This window comes from Lichenostomus cassidix, chromosome 20, assembly GCF_008360975.1.
Source record: "Lichenostomus cassidix isolate B80296 chromosome 20, HeHo_3.0, whole genome shotgun sequence".
Classification (NCBI taxonomy): Eukaryota; Metazoa; Chordata; class Aves; order Passeriformes; family Meliphagidae; genus Lichenostomus; species Lichenostomus cassidix.
This window is the reverse complement of record NC_139500.1, coordinates 1943138-1958388: the sequence shown is the minus strand read 5'-3', so window position 1 is coordinate 1958388 and position 15251 is coordinate 1943138. Positions and strand designations below refer to the sequence as shown.

The following is a 15251-nucleotide window of genomic DNA, read 5'->3' as shown; positions in this document are numbered from 1 at the left end:
TGAATAAATATGGAAAGGGAAAATGAAAAATTCCTTATTCAGCTTCTCAGCTGGGAGCCACTTTGTATTTGCCCCATTTCCTGATCAGTCTGCGGGAGAATTTGCAGGACTGTTACTCAAATATTTGCCAAGCCAGCATTTTTCTTTTCTTTTCTTAATGAGGAATATTAATAGGAAATTCCAGTGAGCAATTTCCAATATTTGTGTTGGAAATCTGCTTTCAAGGCCTCGTAGAGAGCTGATCAGGGCAGAGAAACATGATGCTGCACATTGATCTGATCAAGGCAGATCAAGGGTGGAAGGTGATCAAGGCAGCATTATTTACACTGCTCTGGGAGCTGCCTTTAAAAGCAGATGTGCTTTCTTTAAAAAATTAAATTTTAAGCAACTGTTGCCACACAACTGCAGAAAAATTAAGTTTTTGTTTTTGTTTTTTTTTTTTACTGATAGTGCAAATAGCAAGCTGGTTAATTACTAGGTGAAGTCACTGCTTCCACTCCTGCACAGAATCATCTCCTTCCAGCAAATAGATGGGGAATTGATGATATGGATGCGTGGATAGGCAGAGATCCAGAGGAAAATTATTATAGATTGATTATCTCGAATCTGTTACTAAATATAAATTAAATCTGCAATTCCAGGGGGAAGTGGGATGTGCTGTAGTCATCTCAGGCAGCAGGGGATAAGGAATATTGATTCCCTCATCATTCTTCTCCCTGCTAGCCCACCCCAAAATGTTGTTTCTTCCTCAAAAGAAGGTCCAAGGTTTTAGCAATTATTAGTGTCCAGAGTGTGTTTTAATTAATCTTAATTCTGCTTTTGTGTTAAAATTCCTGGCTATGATCTTTCTCATATTTACTGGTTTTATTTTAGTGTCATCTCCTCAGGACATATATTGCTCCGTGTTAATCTCATTTAAATTTTATTTCAAAATCCTAATCAAAGCTGAAGCCTTGTGTTTGGGAACCAACAACTCAAGAAAGGGTCTTTCTTTAATTTATATAAACTGTGGTGGGATTTTAACTCTCATTTCCTTGTTTTCTATCACCATTAATTAAATTCCTGAAGCAACATGAAGAGATCAGTGAAGCTCAGGGTGCTTTTATTTGCCCTGTTTGATTATACAAATTAAAAAAATAAAAAGAAAAAAAACCAAAAAACAACCAAATCCTCACAGACTGAGTCGGATTTTTTTCCCACTTTCTTTGCCAACCAGAACTCGTCGGAGGAAGCAGAGGCAGTGGGCAATGAGAAGGCAGAGGTGACTCCCGAGGCTGTGGCTCCCGACAGGGATGAGAGCAAGAGCGCAGAGCCCAGCGAGGTGAAACCGCGAGGGGCAGAGAGCAAAACCCCCAAGGCCAACCTGAGGAAGTTTTTTAAGCTGGTAAGAGCAGTTTTTCCCTTCGGGGGATCCGAGCGGAGCGATGGCTGGGGGGCGAGGCTGGGAAAACCTTTGCCTTTGTCTGGGAGGGTTCAGGGATGCTGGGGATGGTCGAGGATATTCAGGGATTCTGGGGATGGTTGAGGATACTCGGGGGTGCTCAGGGATGCTCGGGGATGCTGGGGATGGTCGAGGATGCTCAGGGATGCTGGGAGATGCTCAGGGATGTTCGGGGTTGCTCAGGAATGCTCGGGGATGCTGGGGATGCTCAAGGATGCTCAGAGATTCTCGGGGATGCTCAGGGATGCTGGGGATGCTCGGGGATGCTCAAGGATGCTCAGGGATGCTCAGGGATGCTGGGGGTGGTCGAGGATGCTCAGGGATGCTCAGGGATGCTCGGGGATGTTCAGGATGCGCGGGGATGTTCGGGGATGCGCGGCGCGCAGGGATGCGCGGCTGGGATGGCTTCCCTCCTCCCCCGCGCATTCCCCGTCCTGCATCTCCCTCTCGCGGCTCCTCCCGGAACGGCCCGAGCGCTCCGCTGGCCCTTTGCCCCGCCGAGTGGCCCAGGGAGCTCCGCGGGTTGTGACACCGAGGATGCTTCTCTGCACAAACAGCATCCCTGGTGAGATGTTCCTGGAGGAGCCAACCTCTGAACCAACCTCCAAACCCATCTCCATCTCCAAATCTATGTCCAAACCCATCCCCCGAAGCTCCCAGTGCTCTGTCCCGCCCTGCACTGGCTCCAGGGAGTTGTATTTTCAGTGGCACAGCTGGTTTGGGCAGTTTATGTCAGTTGGATAAACTGGCAAGTGAAAGGAAAGGCTGCAGTCTTTGAGGCAAAGCTCCATGAGATGGGAAAAAGGAAAGGCAGAAAGCAGAATCTAATCCTGCTTCCCAGAGGGAGATTATCCCCAAATCATCTGCAGTGTCTGTGCTGCCTGCTCCCCCACATCAACCAACTTTTAGGAATAAGCAGGATTTAGAATCAAGAATAATTATTTCACGTTGTCACAGCTATTCGTGAAAACGTAGCAGAGGTATTGGCTATCCCCACACTCTTCCATTTCAAAACATCCTCATCCACCCTGATTGCTGCAGAAAACTCCTTGGGAAGCCTTGGCCAGCAGCAATCCCCAGTGAGCAAAGGCAAGGATAAGAGGTCAGCAGTGCTCTGGAGAGAAATCCTTGGGATTGTTTTGTCCTCGTCTCACTGACAGCAAGAGGGAGCTTTGTCTAGACCTCAAGGCCTTTACTCTGCTATTTTTGGTTCCAAAAAATAATAACAAAACCAAGAGGTGGATTAGAGAGGTTGGCTGAAGCAGGGCTGTGTTTTTCTGGGTTTGGGGCATTTATAGGGGGAAAAGGTTGCGCTGATGGCTGTTAGAGCAGAAACCTCTATTTCTGAAGGCATTTCAGGACTTGCTGACATAGAAGCACCAAGCAGATCTTATCACAGCACATCTTCATGCACTCTGGACTGAGTTTCTCCCCAGCCCAGACCACACTGTGCTTCCTCCCCCAGTTCTGCAGCCTCCTGCACAGGTAGAGCACAGACAGCCCAGGCTCAGCAGCAGCACCTTCCAGGGACAGCATTTCCCCACAAAAGCCATGAAGTGTCACCGAGTGGTTCAGTTTTCTCTCCTGCTGCTGCCACATATTGATTTTCTGCGGTTTTATAGGGAAAGCAGGGTCTGGAGTAGTCCTTGCAGTAACACCATTTGTGGGATCAGGCTGATGGTGTTGTGCTTCAAGTCACAAGTGTTTGAGAGGCAGAAAAACCACAATTCCGCCTGCTCTATCTTTAGCACAAAAGTCACATCCTTTCATTGTTTTCATTGAACTTCTGCAATGCAAAATGACATTTAAATTCGGGCACTTTGAAATCCTGGAGTTTATTTGACGCTTTGCTGCTAAGCTCTGTGGCTTGTATGGCACCCAGGAGAGCACACTGAGCACTCCAACACATTTTTAATTACAAGTGCACATTGCTGTTGTCTCTTTTGTAGCACTGATTGTAACTTAAGCTTAACCTAATTGTCACAAAGCTTGTGATATTTATTTCGTCAAACAGAGTTTTCTCACTTTTATATCTAGATGGAAACAGTAGATTTTACCTTAAAAAGCTATTTCAGGGTTCAAGGTTTGCTCTGAGTGACCTTCCAGTGCTGCAGCCTCAGGCTCTGCTCAGGTTGTCCAGGCTGGGAAGAGTGGGAACCAGGGAGGATTATTATTTAGATGTGTAAGGACTGCAGGAATAAACTGGAAAGCAAAAATCAGGATTAAATGGATGCTGATGACAAAATATAAAATCATCCCTATAAAGATGAGTGGGCTTTAATTATTCCCAGCACATGCACTCAGTAGGATGGGTAAATAGAGAGGAAGTCCCACCAGGTTTTGTAGGACAGATTTGGGCGTGAAAAGCAGGGAAAAGCTCTTTCCTAGAAAATTCCAGCAGCAGGGCTGACAGCAGTGTCCTGTTTGGGGCTGAGATGATCCCTGCTCAGACCTCAAGGGGAAACCTGCCTAGCAAGAGACAATCCCACAGAAAAGAAGGAGCCTGGAGATGGGATACTTCCAAACCGGAGTTGTTTCAGTGCTCAGAGAGCTCAGCTGTGATTCCTGTGGGATTTTCCATGGAATGAGCATCTCCAACACTCCCTTTGTTGTTGTAGTCAGTGAAGGGGGATGGAGGCACAGCCAGCCCAGAGGACAGGAATGGCCTCAGCCCCCAGCACCATGTAAGTGCAGTTTTGATTCTGGCCTGGATTTTCATCCTCTGGTGATGGGATCTTGTCAGCTCTTCACACAGCTTTACCTCTGACGTGGAAAAATCACTGAGAGAAATGTGCTGCACTCACTGAGCTTCATAGATTTACCCATTGCCTATCTATTTCTTTTATCTATTCATACTATTGAGCAAGATTTAAAGAGTCAACATCGTATTTTAAAACAAAAATGTTTTTTCCGGGTGTGTTCCTCTTCTCTAAATAATTCATGATTTTATGTTCAGTTTTCTTCCTCTCTCTCACAGCTATTTGACTTTCTGCAAGTGTCTTGGCTCAGGCAGTGGAACTAAACACACACAGAATTATTTTTACTTTGTTGATTTACTTGTCTGCTGAGGAAAGAATCATTTAGGGTGGAAAATCAACAAAAGAGAAATGAAAGTGAGAATGAAAACTGTTCGCTGCAATTTAACAAAAGCCATCAAAATATTTGTTTCTTATGCTGGTTTTGTTTCTTTCATTCTGTGTTCATCAAAGCTGAACCCAACCTTTGGGTGTGGCATTTACTTTGTGTTCTTCATGGCTTTGAAAATGCTTCCCAAAAAATCCCATTTTCATTAGAAATACAAATTCTGTTAACTTGAGAGCCAAACCCTCATCTGCTGCAAGTCGAGATATCCAGAAGAATTTATCTCTCAGTAACGAGAAATAAAAAAATAGTCTGGCTATAGAAGGTTTCCTTTAAGAGAAAAACTGAAGTTGTACTCAAAACTGACATTTCAGAATTTCCTGTTTTAAATAACAGTAAAATCATTTCTCCCTCTTCCTATTTTCATGACGCCTGATGACACTAAAGTTAATTTTTGTGAATTATATCTCTAAGAGCATCCCAAATACAGAAGGTCATGTTTTGTGCCACTGAATCCTTATTTCATACAGGAGTTTTGTGAAGGGATCTGGATAAGACACTAAAAGTTACACTCCTGGATCTATTTTGTTATTTGAATGAGCAGCCAGTTTCCTTCCACTTTTGTAAATCAGCTTCTCGTTCTTCCTCCTTCTCTCCCTTGCCCTGGTGTAAACTAAAAGAGTTTTATAACACAGAAAAGCTTAAGGAAAACGGGATCTGCTGCTGACTTCTTGCTTTTTTTGGGATTTCTTTGAAAGGATTTCCATAGATCATGCTGCAGTGTCTCTGGAATGCTGTGATTCTTCTCCCCTTCCCATCTCTGCTGTTCTCTACCCTCCAGAAATGCATTTCAAATGCTTTCTCCAAAATCTGCACAAATTCCGGGCTTATAAATCAGCCTTGCATTAAGATCTGCTTTAAAATAATGAGGAAAATGCTGTCCATCTTTTTATTTTATTTTATTTTATTTTATTTTATTTTATTTTATTTTATTTTATTTCCGTGGCTCTGCTGCTGTTGAGGGAGGCAAATCAATCTGCTCCCCCCTTGGAAAAGGAGCATTAACAGCTTTCATTATTCACTGGCCTCACTCCCCATTTCCCAAGCTGCTCCCATCGATAGCAAATATGCCAATTTCCTGCCTTTCAAGGTTAATATGAAACACCTCAAAGAGATTCTCTGATAGGCTTTGGATTTTTTTTTTTCCCCTGGAAGATGTCTTATGAATATTTTTTTTTAAAGTGTTTTGTCTGACTGCCATCAAAGGCTCCACCTGCTCTCAGAAATTGTCCTGCAGCCCCAGACCACCCCTCTGACCCCACTAAATTTGCTTTAATTTAACTAATTTTATTAATTATTTTAATAATTTAATTTCCTTTTAAATTTCATTTTAATATCTTAGTAGTTTTACTTAATTATTTTAATAATTTAATAATTTATTTTCATTATTGACACCCTATTATCCCTTCAATCTCCATGGCTTCATGTTCTCCTGCACAAAGCTTCTGACTGGAGGTTTTAAGTCTAAGAGCAGATAAATCCAGATGGGAGGAAATATTTACCCACATCTATCTGTCTTTGGAAAAAGAAATAATTCAAACCAGCTCACGCTCTGTGGAGGATTTGAGCCTCCTGGCCAAGACTGGATGTATTCAATGTTTCTGTAATTTAAACATGGAGTTTTTAAAGACTGGACAGGGAGGGAAGGTGAATTGAGTATAAAAGGTGAGCACTGCTATGGCTGTGCCCTCTCATTCTTGTTTCCCCAAAACTAGACAGGCTTGAACTTTCATCTAAATACAAGAGCTCCATTTGCATTTTGTTTCTCTAGAGTTTCTGCTTTCAGGGTTTGCTCTGAAATCACAATATCTAAAACTGTTTTTGTTTTGAATGAAAGCTAAACCTGTGGTGTAAGCACACAACCCCAGGCCTTCAGAGGAACACCAAATAGTTCAAGACTGATGGTAAAATTCCCAAAGCTGGACAAATACAAGCATGAAGCTTGGGCCATGGCCTGAGGGCAGATGTGAGATTTCCAGCTTTTCAACATGGCAAATTTGTGCTCTTTTAATGATGTTAATAAATAAAGCCATATGGGGTTTTTTTTGCATTAGAAAAAAGAAAATCCCATTTGCAAACAGATTTCATGGTAAAAGACCATCCTCATTTACTACTTTCCAAACAGTGACAATTTTATTGTCTGATCCTTTGTTTGCCAGATAGGATTTCTTTTCCTGTAAACCTCAAATGGATCTTGAACTTCTCCAAGTTCCAGAATCTCCTTTGCTTTATTGGTAGTTTGTGATTGTGTGTTTTTGGAAGATTTCCTCTCTTCTTTTGCACTTGTACATGAAACTTTCCATGATGCTGTGGCCTTCCATAGCCAAACCCTGTGTTGTCAATTTTTGGGATGGAGTATTGCAGTTCCATAGGAAATTTGCTTTAATCCTTTGCTTTATGGCGTCTTTTGGGGTTTTTTCACCCCCCTCTGCTATATTTCCCTTGCACTTTTGGGGTGTTTTCCCTGCCTGGGCTGCAGACCCTGGGGGTGTTTCATGGGCAGCTATGCTTGTGACTCTCTGAGATGTTCTCTGCCTCCCCAAGCAGCTCCAGCAGCCACCCAGCTGAGCTGTCCATGCAGGGAGGGTTGGATTTTGCACTCTTTGCTCCTGAAATTCCCTCAGCTCCCTGAGATCCCTTCCCTGAGCCAACCCTGCAGGGATCCATCCCACCCTCACCAAATAACCTGCAGGATTCCTCCTGCCAGGTGCCTTTCACTCCTTCATTTTATTTTCCTCAATCCATTTAGAGATCTCCTTCCAAACCCTTTCAACTCCCCAAAATTCCCTTTCAATTCCCCACTAAAAACAACCCTCATTTAACCCCCTGCAGACCCTGAACGCCGTAGAGAAACCTCTTGCCCCATCTGACAGTGACCCTGGGGGCCACAGGAGCAAGGAGAGCTCCAAGGAGAAGAAAGCCACGCTGGAGCTGGGCAAGCAGAAGGCTGGGAAGCAGGAGAGCCGCGAGCAGTCGGATCCTCGGGAGCAGCAGGACGCTGACTCCATCCACAACGGCGGGGACACCGCCAAGGAAACCTCCTACAAGAGGGCAGAGAAGAGGCAATCCCTTGGAGGGTTTTTTAAGGGCCTTGTAGGTTGATTTATCTTCTTTTTTTCCTAGCTGATTTGAGCTCACAGCCTGCAGGCTCTGATCTGTGGGGGGTTTGTGTTCCAAGGCAGCAGCTTCACCATCAGCATGTAGGCCAAGGAGGAGATTTTGGGAAAGGCAGGGAAATGGAGGTCTCAGGGGGTTTGTGTTCCAAGACAGCAGCTTCACCATCAGTATGTAGGCTAAAGAAGGAGATTTTGGGAAAGGCAGGGAAATGGAGGCCTCAGGTGGTTTGTGCTCTGAGGCAGCAGTTTTGCCATCAGGATGTAGGCCAAAGAAGATTTTGGGAAAGGCAGGGTGTCGCTGTTGAGCTGCTAGCAGAGAAAGAAGACCCGGATTCTCAGCGTGGCATAAAAAAGAGCTTTTATTATTTGATTCCAACTTATATAGATTTTTCAGAGGTCACCTGGACTGGTCAGTTCGAAGCCTCCCCCTAGGCCTGATTGGCCAGGCCTGAACTGTCCACATCTGAGACACTGTTTTTAATAACATCCAAACTTTATCTTTGTTTATAAAACACAGGAAGAAAAGAGAAAAAGTTCCCATGAGAAAGGTCTGTGCTAGCCACAGCAGGGAAATTGAGTCCTCAAGGTACTGATTCAGGCAGGGAGAGTTGTCCTTTTAAAATGGCAGCAAACCACCTAACAGTGAGGTTTGTGTAAGGAAAACTCTCCTGGAAAATTATTACTTCTCTTTGAATATCCCCAAGATTAGCAAGAGCTGAGAGACTAATTCTGCAATGCTAAAAACAATAATCTCCTCATCTCCTAGGTGATCAGCCTGAGCCCCAGGAAGGTATAATCATTAATCTGAAAGGATCAGATCACACACACCAACCATTGCCATTTCAAGATAGCAGCTCGATTGTCTGGGAACACCTCAGCAGAAAAATTCAGATTTTTGTGGCTAAAACCTCTGCTCCCAGTTTGGCTAAAAAAGCTGCAGTTTTGGCTACAAATGCTGGAATTTTGGCTACAACTGCAGTCACTTCTGCAAGCAAACAGCATCACTGCCTGACTGCATGGTTTGAGCACAGATGAGGTCCAGTGGTTGTTCCTATGGTAAAAGAGATTAATTTATAAGCTTTATCAAATGTATTTAGGGAGTCTTTGAAAGATTAGATTAGAAAGGAGCAGAAAGAGGGGAAAAAAAAAAGATTAATAACATTGTTTCCTGAGCTGGAATAACTCATACTCCAGTTGTCAGGAGCTGGGAGTGCTCAGCATGTGGAAAGTATTTGAAATTATTCTGATCAGGGTATCTGCTGCACTGACCCAGGCTTTTCCTGACCAAAATCTGGGGGAAAAAATATATTCCAGTGCCATGACACTGCTGTGTGTGCACTCTAAAATGCTCTGCCCAAAATAGCAACTTCCAAACCTGAGAGCTGGTGGTACCTGAGCTCCTGAATGTCAGGGCAGTGCTGGGATTTGGCAGTGAAAAAGGCAGAACAAAGTTCTTTCTTCCACACCAGGCTTGGAAATTCCAGTCCAACGAGAATCATCAGCCAGTCTCCCTGAGAGCTTCCTGCTTCAGACAGCACCCACCCTGAAAATGGGTGCAGCAGGAGACTGCAGTGAGCAAATAAGGTGACACCTCTGTAAAGGAGTGCTAAATGAGCCAAAATGGGGATTATCCCAAAGGATCCTCCCCTGCTGGCTCCTGCTCCCACCAGTTAAAGGGAGAAAGGCAAATCCTCTTGTTCCCTCCATCAGTCTGCAGGTGACTTCATCACGCTCAGATAGAAACAGCTATCATTTACTGCTGTGATGTGAGAAATGTTCACCTGGTGTGTAGGTTTTTAGGGTTTCTGGATACATTTGGGATGAGTGGCTCAGTTGGTATTGTTTGATGGATAAATGATGGGTTTGCTGCTCCATGTGAATGGCCAAACCCTTTTATTCTGCTCCAGAGCATCTTCCAAACTCGACAGCAGTGGCAGCAGCAACAAAGCCACTGCAGCCAGCTGAGCTGTGCAAGGTTACAGTCAGTTTAAGATAGGATTTTTCAGCTCATTGTGATTTCTGGCTGCTCTTTTTCATACTTTGATTCCCCAAGGTGAAAAATTAAAAGATCAGGGAGGTGGAGCCTAATCAGTATAAAAACCCCACTGATGTTACTTCCCTGAAGGGGATGAGGAAGTTGAGACTTTTCGCTCTCCATGTCTGACACAGAGTTGTGCTGAAGTGTGACTCAGGTTTCCAGAAAAGGACAATTCATGGTCCTCCCCAGTTCCTACCCTAGGGAAAGCACACGGAGTCACCTTTAGCTCTGTCATGCTGGATTTTCTGTTTGGCTGGTAATAATTTGGGCATCAGGCTACAAGCAGCACTGACACCCCACCCTGTGCTAGCAGTGACCTCAAACAGGTTTGTGGGTCTGTTTTGCTGCAGTTTTGGCAGCTTCAAAGCCAGCAAAATTAGGTCAAGCACCTTAAAGCAGAGCCAAGTTTTTATCAGCTAGTGAAAAATGTAGTTGGTATAGCTAGAGCTATACATTTCCTTCATCTAAGCTGGATTAGTGTCTTGGGCTGGTTCCAAACCCAGAATTATATGTGCAGTGTAAAAAAAGCTTTATCACTCCAACATTGTTGAATACCTGTCATGCATAAAAGTATTTAATGTTCCTTTAACCTAGAGCAGAGCAGGGCTGCCTATAATACACCATTAATCATGCTTGAAGGACTCCTAGCAGGGTTGCACTGAAGCATTCAGGGCAGGGAAATTTTAGAGAAAGTGATGCCAAAACTACAATACCACAGGCACACAGCAGCCTGGCTCTGGTATGTGAGCCCAGCTCCTGAAAACAATTGTTTCCATGCCAATTGAGAAAATGATATTAAAATAAGCCCAGCATTTAGGCAGAGGCACAAGCAGGAACTTGGTGTGGTTCTCGTGCTACAGATGGTGCTCATAGATCTGTGCATATTGAATAAAGGGCAAATTGAGAAAAGCAGGGAGATTAAGTCAGTGGGAAGTATCTGGTAGCAAAGCTGTGATATAATTCCAGACTTGACCATGGTGGAATGTTTGGAAATGCTGACAAAGTGTCTCTCTTGCTGTGCAGGGCTCCAAGAGGATGTCAGACGCAGAGGTGCAGACAGATCCCGTGTCCATCCTCCCCGCTGGCAAATCCAAGTAGTGCCCACCTGGAGGGAGGCTCAGCAGCTCTGGGGAGCTCCTGGCAGGGGGAATGACTCCTTTTCCTTCTCGTGGCTGCCATCAAGTGCCTGAGGCTCAAGGTTTATCACGGCAGGGTTTGTTCTGTGCGGCTCAGGAAGCAGCTCAGGAAGTCTCCAAGCAATGTGTGCAGAAAAAGGTGGGGTGGGTGATTTGAGGTCTGCAGAGGGGACAGTAAGTCAGGTGGGAGGGTGGCAGGGGATGAAATAAATGGCAGAAAAACAAAGCATGTGACAGAGGAATGCGGCGAGGCACGAGCAGCAAATCCTCCACTTCAGAGAGCTTGAGAGCAGCCAGGAAAAACACAAATCCCCCTTGGAAAAATGTTATATTTCCATTTAAAAAACCACAGCCGAGTCACTTTGGGTGGGTTTTTCAATAGAGCTGAAATTCGAGCTGAGCCCTTCAGTCTAATAGAACCGGTGGTGATAAGGTCCTGCTTCCTCTTGGTTATTAATGGAAATTAAAACGCTAAAATGCAAAGGCTTGACGTGATTGAGAGCTCCTCTCTTGGCCGGGTGAGGTGGGATAACAAATTAAAGCTATTTAAGTTCTAATAGGAACACAAGAGGGCACCACGGCCCCTAACGCCGGGCTGCACCTCCAGCCTGGAATTAATGGTTCTTAGATCATAGGAAACTTAGTTGTTCATCCTGATATTTGTTTATAGCCATGTTTGTAATTAATCCTAATTAAAAACCAAAATCAAAGCTGGCCAAGGCAGCTCTCTGCTTCACAAGACTGCTGTAATAACTGTAGTTAATGAATTTTACAGAGAATTAAGATTTCTGTTCGTTCAATCCTAGCCTGTACAGGGAACCGTGGGCCTGACATTTTAATCCACGCTGATCTTAATGATACAATACTGTATATTTTGACATCCTTATCTTTAAATAAACTAATACTCATCCTTCGGAAAAAAAAATCAGCTGGTGTTTCAATTTTCAAACCAAGTTTGTTGTTTACTATTTCCATCCCTGTGGTCTGATGATTGATGTGACACTAAGGCACAAATAAGCACAAACAAACCCTGATTTGGGGGGAATAGTTGTTATTCTCTCTTTATTTCAATGAAGATTATAACTGGAAACCAAGGGAGAGCTCTAAATCCTGCAGAATTGTGTTTCTAACTCACCAGAGAGGACAGAGGTGAAATGGAATAACTCATACTCCAGTTGTCAGGAGCTGGGAGTGCTCAGCATGTGGAAAGTATTCGAAATTATTCTGATCAGAGTATCTGCTGCAGTAGTAGTTCAGAGGTATTTTTGCTGCAGATGTGGGGAGCTCAGCCCAAACTTGCTGCTGGTTCTGTGCACAGAGAGCACAGAGCAAAGGTTCTTCAGTTCCAATCATGCCATATAAAGTGATGTCAGTGCTGATTGCTCTCAGGTTCCCAGCCTGATCCACAAAATAAATAAAGAAAGAAAGAAATTCAGGCTTCATCTCAATGAGATGAGCTTTAATGAAATCAGTGTATGTAAAGCAGAGGGAGACAAACCCCATGGTGTTTGAGGAGTGTTAGCAGAGCAGAGCTGGGGGATCTGCTGACTTCATGCAGCTGAAATTACCTCAGTAAGAGTATCTAAGTCATTTTCAAACAAAAATCTGCTCTGGGTGCTCAATTATATTATCATATATAGTTGTACATTTTTATTTGGCTTTGAAGCCACTCATGCAGCAAAACCCATGGTTTGCTAGCCAGAAAGGATGGTGTGACAGGAGATAAACTCAAAAGGGTTGTGGCCGTGGGGAGTGAGCTGGAGATGGAATAGCTCTGAGTTCTGTACAGCCACACTCTGTGAGAATATCAGTGAAGAATCTGGATTTGCTGCAGGCTCCACCTCTTCTGGATAACACACCCTGGGCTTTACTGGCAGCTCGAGCAGCTCAGCAGTTCTGAGAACACAACAACAGGAAATCCTGCTCAGCCTCCACGGAGGCTGAAGATGCACACCAATTCCTTAAAGAAGTGTCATCTTCTCAAAACAAATCACCCAAAGCCTCCAAGAAGAATAAACCTCTTATCACCACCCTTTGCTTTGACTTCAGCATTTCCTATTTAAATTTGTCACCTGCTGAAGGGCAGAGGGAAGCAGCCTCCTGCCCAGGAAGCAGCAGAGATTTGACTTTCAACCAGAAAGGGACAAAGTCCAAATTCTTTCTCTGTCACACCCCAGAGTGAGCAGGTGATGCAGAACTCAACACCCACCTGTGCCCAGAGCAGCAGAAAGGTCCTTTATCATCCTCACGGGGAGTGGTGACAAACCCTGAACACAATCACATTTCAACCACAATTAGAACTCTGCAGACTCGTCTTTGTTCACCACTTTCAGGGAGGTTTGTGATTTCTTCATTGGAGTTGTTTGGAAAACAGAAGGGAAGTGAGGATTGAGTTGCAGAGTTTTCACTTTTTTTTTTTTTCTGTCAGCAGTTTCAAGCCAATTGAAGAAATAGATCCTGAGCTGGTATAGGCTGAAATTTTATTATTTTGGTGAATGGAACTGAAGTAGCCCAGAATGCTGAGATTCTGTCATACAGAAAACTTTCTCTGCAGCCTTTGAGCTCTGGCCATGGCTGCCAGGAGTGAAGGAAAAGAATTGCTTGAGAAATTTGCTTGTGAAATTGAGCTGAAGCCATCCTTTTTCCATTTCTTTTTAATTAGTATTTTTAACCACTGCTTCACAGTATTGAAAACACATATAATTACAAAATATTCAGGCATCCTTCACCAAACTCAGTAATCAGGGCTAGATAACTTCATTATTTATTGCCACAGAATAATGTTTCAATATTCACATGCCCAGTCATGGAGCAGAACCTGCTCCAAGATTAGAACAGAATATAATTCTCTTTAACCAGAGAACCCAATAATGGCAACACCAGCAGCATTTTGGTGTTTCAGCTGTGAGTGGAGCAGCCCTGCCAGAGACACAGCTACACTGATTTCATTCCAGTGAGACCAAACCCATGCAAAGGTTTTTATTGACATTGTGATCACACTAAAATATCATTTTTTTGCTCTGTTTTCCCACCTTGTTGCCTCCACACACCCCCAGCAGCAAACCTGCCCAGTCAAAATGGGGTTTTGTCTCTGTCAGAGTGCTGAGGTGGGGTCAGCAGTGCCCCAGGGCCCACAAGGGGTTAATGGGTCTCACTGGGGAGCTGAAGGGAATTAATCCTTGGGAAGGGCAGGGAAGGGAGCAGAGCCAGCAGGAGTGCAGGAGGCAGAGCTGCTCTGCCCAGGAGCAGGTAGGAGTTGTGCCCAGCCAGCTTTGGGGTACACTGGTGTGTTTGAGGCTTTTCCCAATTACACAGCAGCCCTTGATGAGCTTTCCTCCCCAATTACACAGCAGCCCTTGATGAGCTTTGCTGCTCCCAGGAGCTCGTGGGGTGATTCCCTGAAGTGCTGTGCAGTGCTGTGGCTCCATCCCACCAAACCCCAGTTTTTGGGAAGTGTTGCTCACCTGCAGCCAGCTCAGCCCTCTGCTCTCCCACCTCTCTGCTGGGAGCCAAAATTAGCTTTGGCCACCTCATCCTCCTCTGAGCTCTACTGAAAGGTGAATGGCAATGCTAAAATGTCAATTTACTGGAGCCTGGAAATACAGGGGAATATTTATCACAGAAAAAACAAGTTTTTAAAGTCGCCTTTCCCTATAAAAGGTGCTGGGAAGGAGGGGATGTGATACTCAAGGCTCTGAGAGACCCAGGCAGGGCTTGCATTGAAAATCTTGATGTGAAAAAATGATGGATTTTGGCACATCAGCATCAGAAAACCTTCCTTGGTGAAAGAAATTGTAAAATACTCTCTTGGGTTAATCTAGGTGGGGGATTGTTTCTGTTTTATTAATTCTCAGCAAACAAACAAAATTCTCTGCAGCACTTAAGTTTGCGATGATCTTAATTACTGCAAAGAGATTTAGAAATGGTGCAAAAGGAACCTGAATTTTGGGGTTTTCAGAGCTGTGGCAGGGTGAGGGTTAAGGGAAAATCTCCTTTTTTTGCCTGGTGCTGTGGCAGTGTGTCACTCACAGAGCTGACCTGCAGTGATGTAACATAATCTGGACACCGAGGCTTTTACCAAATGTCACTTTGAAACAAAGCATGTGCTTTCAGAGAAAGTTGTTTGTTTTAACTCAACCCAAAATTAAGCATTCATCATCTTGTCTCCTGTAAAGCATATTGTTCTAGCTTGGAAAAAAAAAAAAAAAAAGCCTGAAACTAAACCATATGCTGAAAGGGGAAGAATTGAGAAAAATTTCGCTTTCCATCCAGTCTGTGCCTCGTTTTTTGAGCTTTAAGGGGGGGGAAAAAAAAGAAGTAATTGCTGTAGACAGGGTAAAGATGGCAATTGCTATTCCTAGTCCTTCACTGGAGAGTAG

The 15251-nt window shown here is 44.1% G+C and overlaps 1 protein-coding gene across 3 annotated transcripts in view; it reads left to right on the top strand.

The window, feature by feature from the left end:
- BCAS1 (brain enriched myelin associated protein 1) overlaps nt 1–11797 on the top strand; it is a 32027-nt gene extending 20230 nt beyond the window's left edge. For 2 of the 3 annotated variants that reach the window (XM_085078946.1, XM_085078944.1), the window contains 4 exons: nt 1217–1384; nt 4060–4125; nt 7415–7675; nt 10760–11797. In XM_085078946.1, the coding sequence (XP_084935072.1) occupies nt 1217–1384; nt 4060–4125; nt 7415–7675; nt 10760–10834 (570 nt within the window). In that variant the 3' untranslated portion in view covers nt 10835–11797. The remainder of the gene's footprint in view (nt 1–1216; nt 1385–4059; nt 4126–7414; nt 7676–10759) is intronic. The other variant, XM_085078945.1, reaches the window with a different exon arrangement.
- The last annotated feature ends 3454 nt before the right edge of the window (nt 11798–15251 follow it).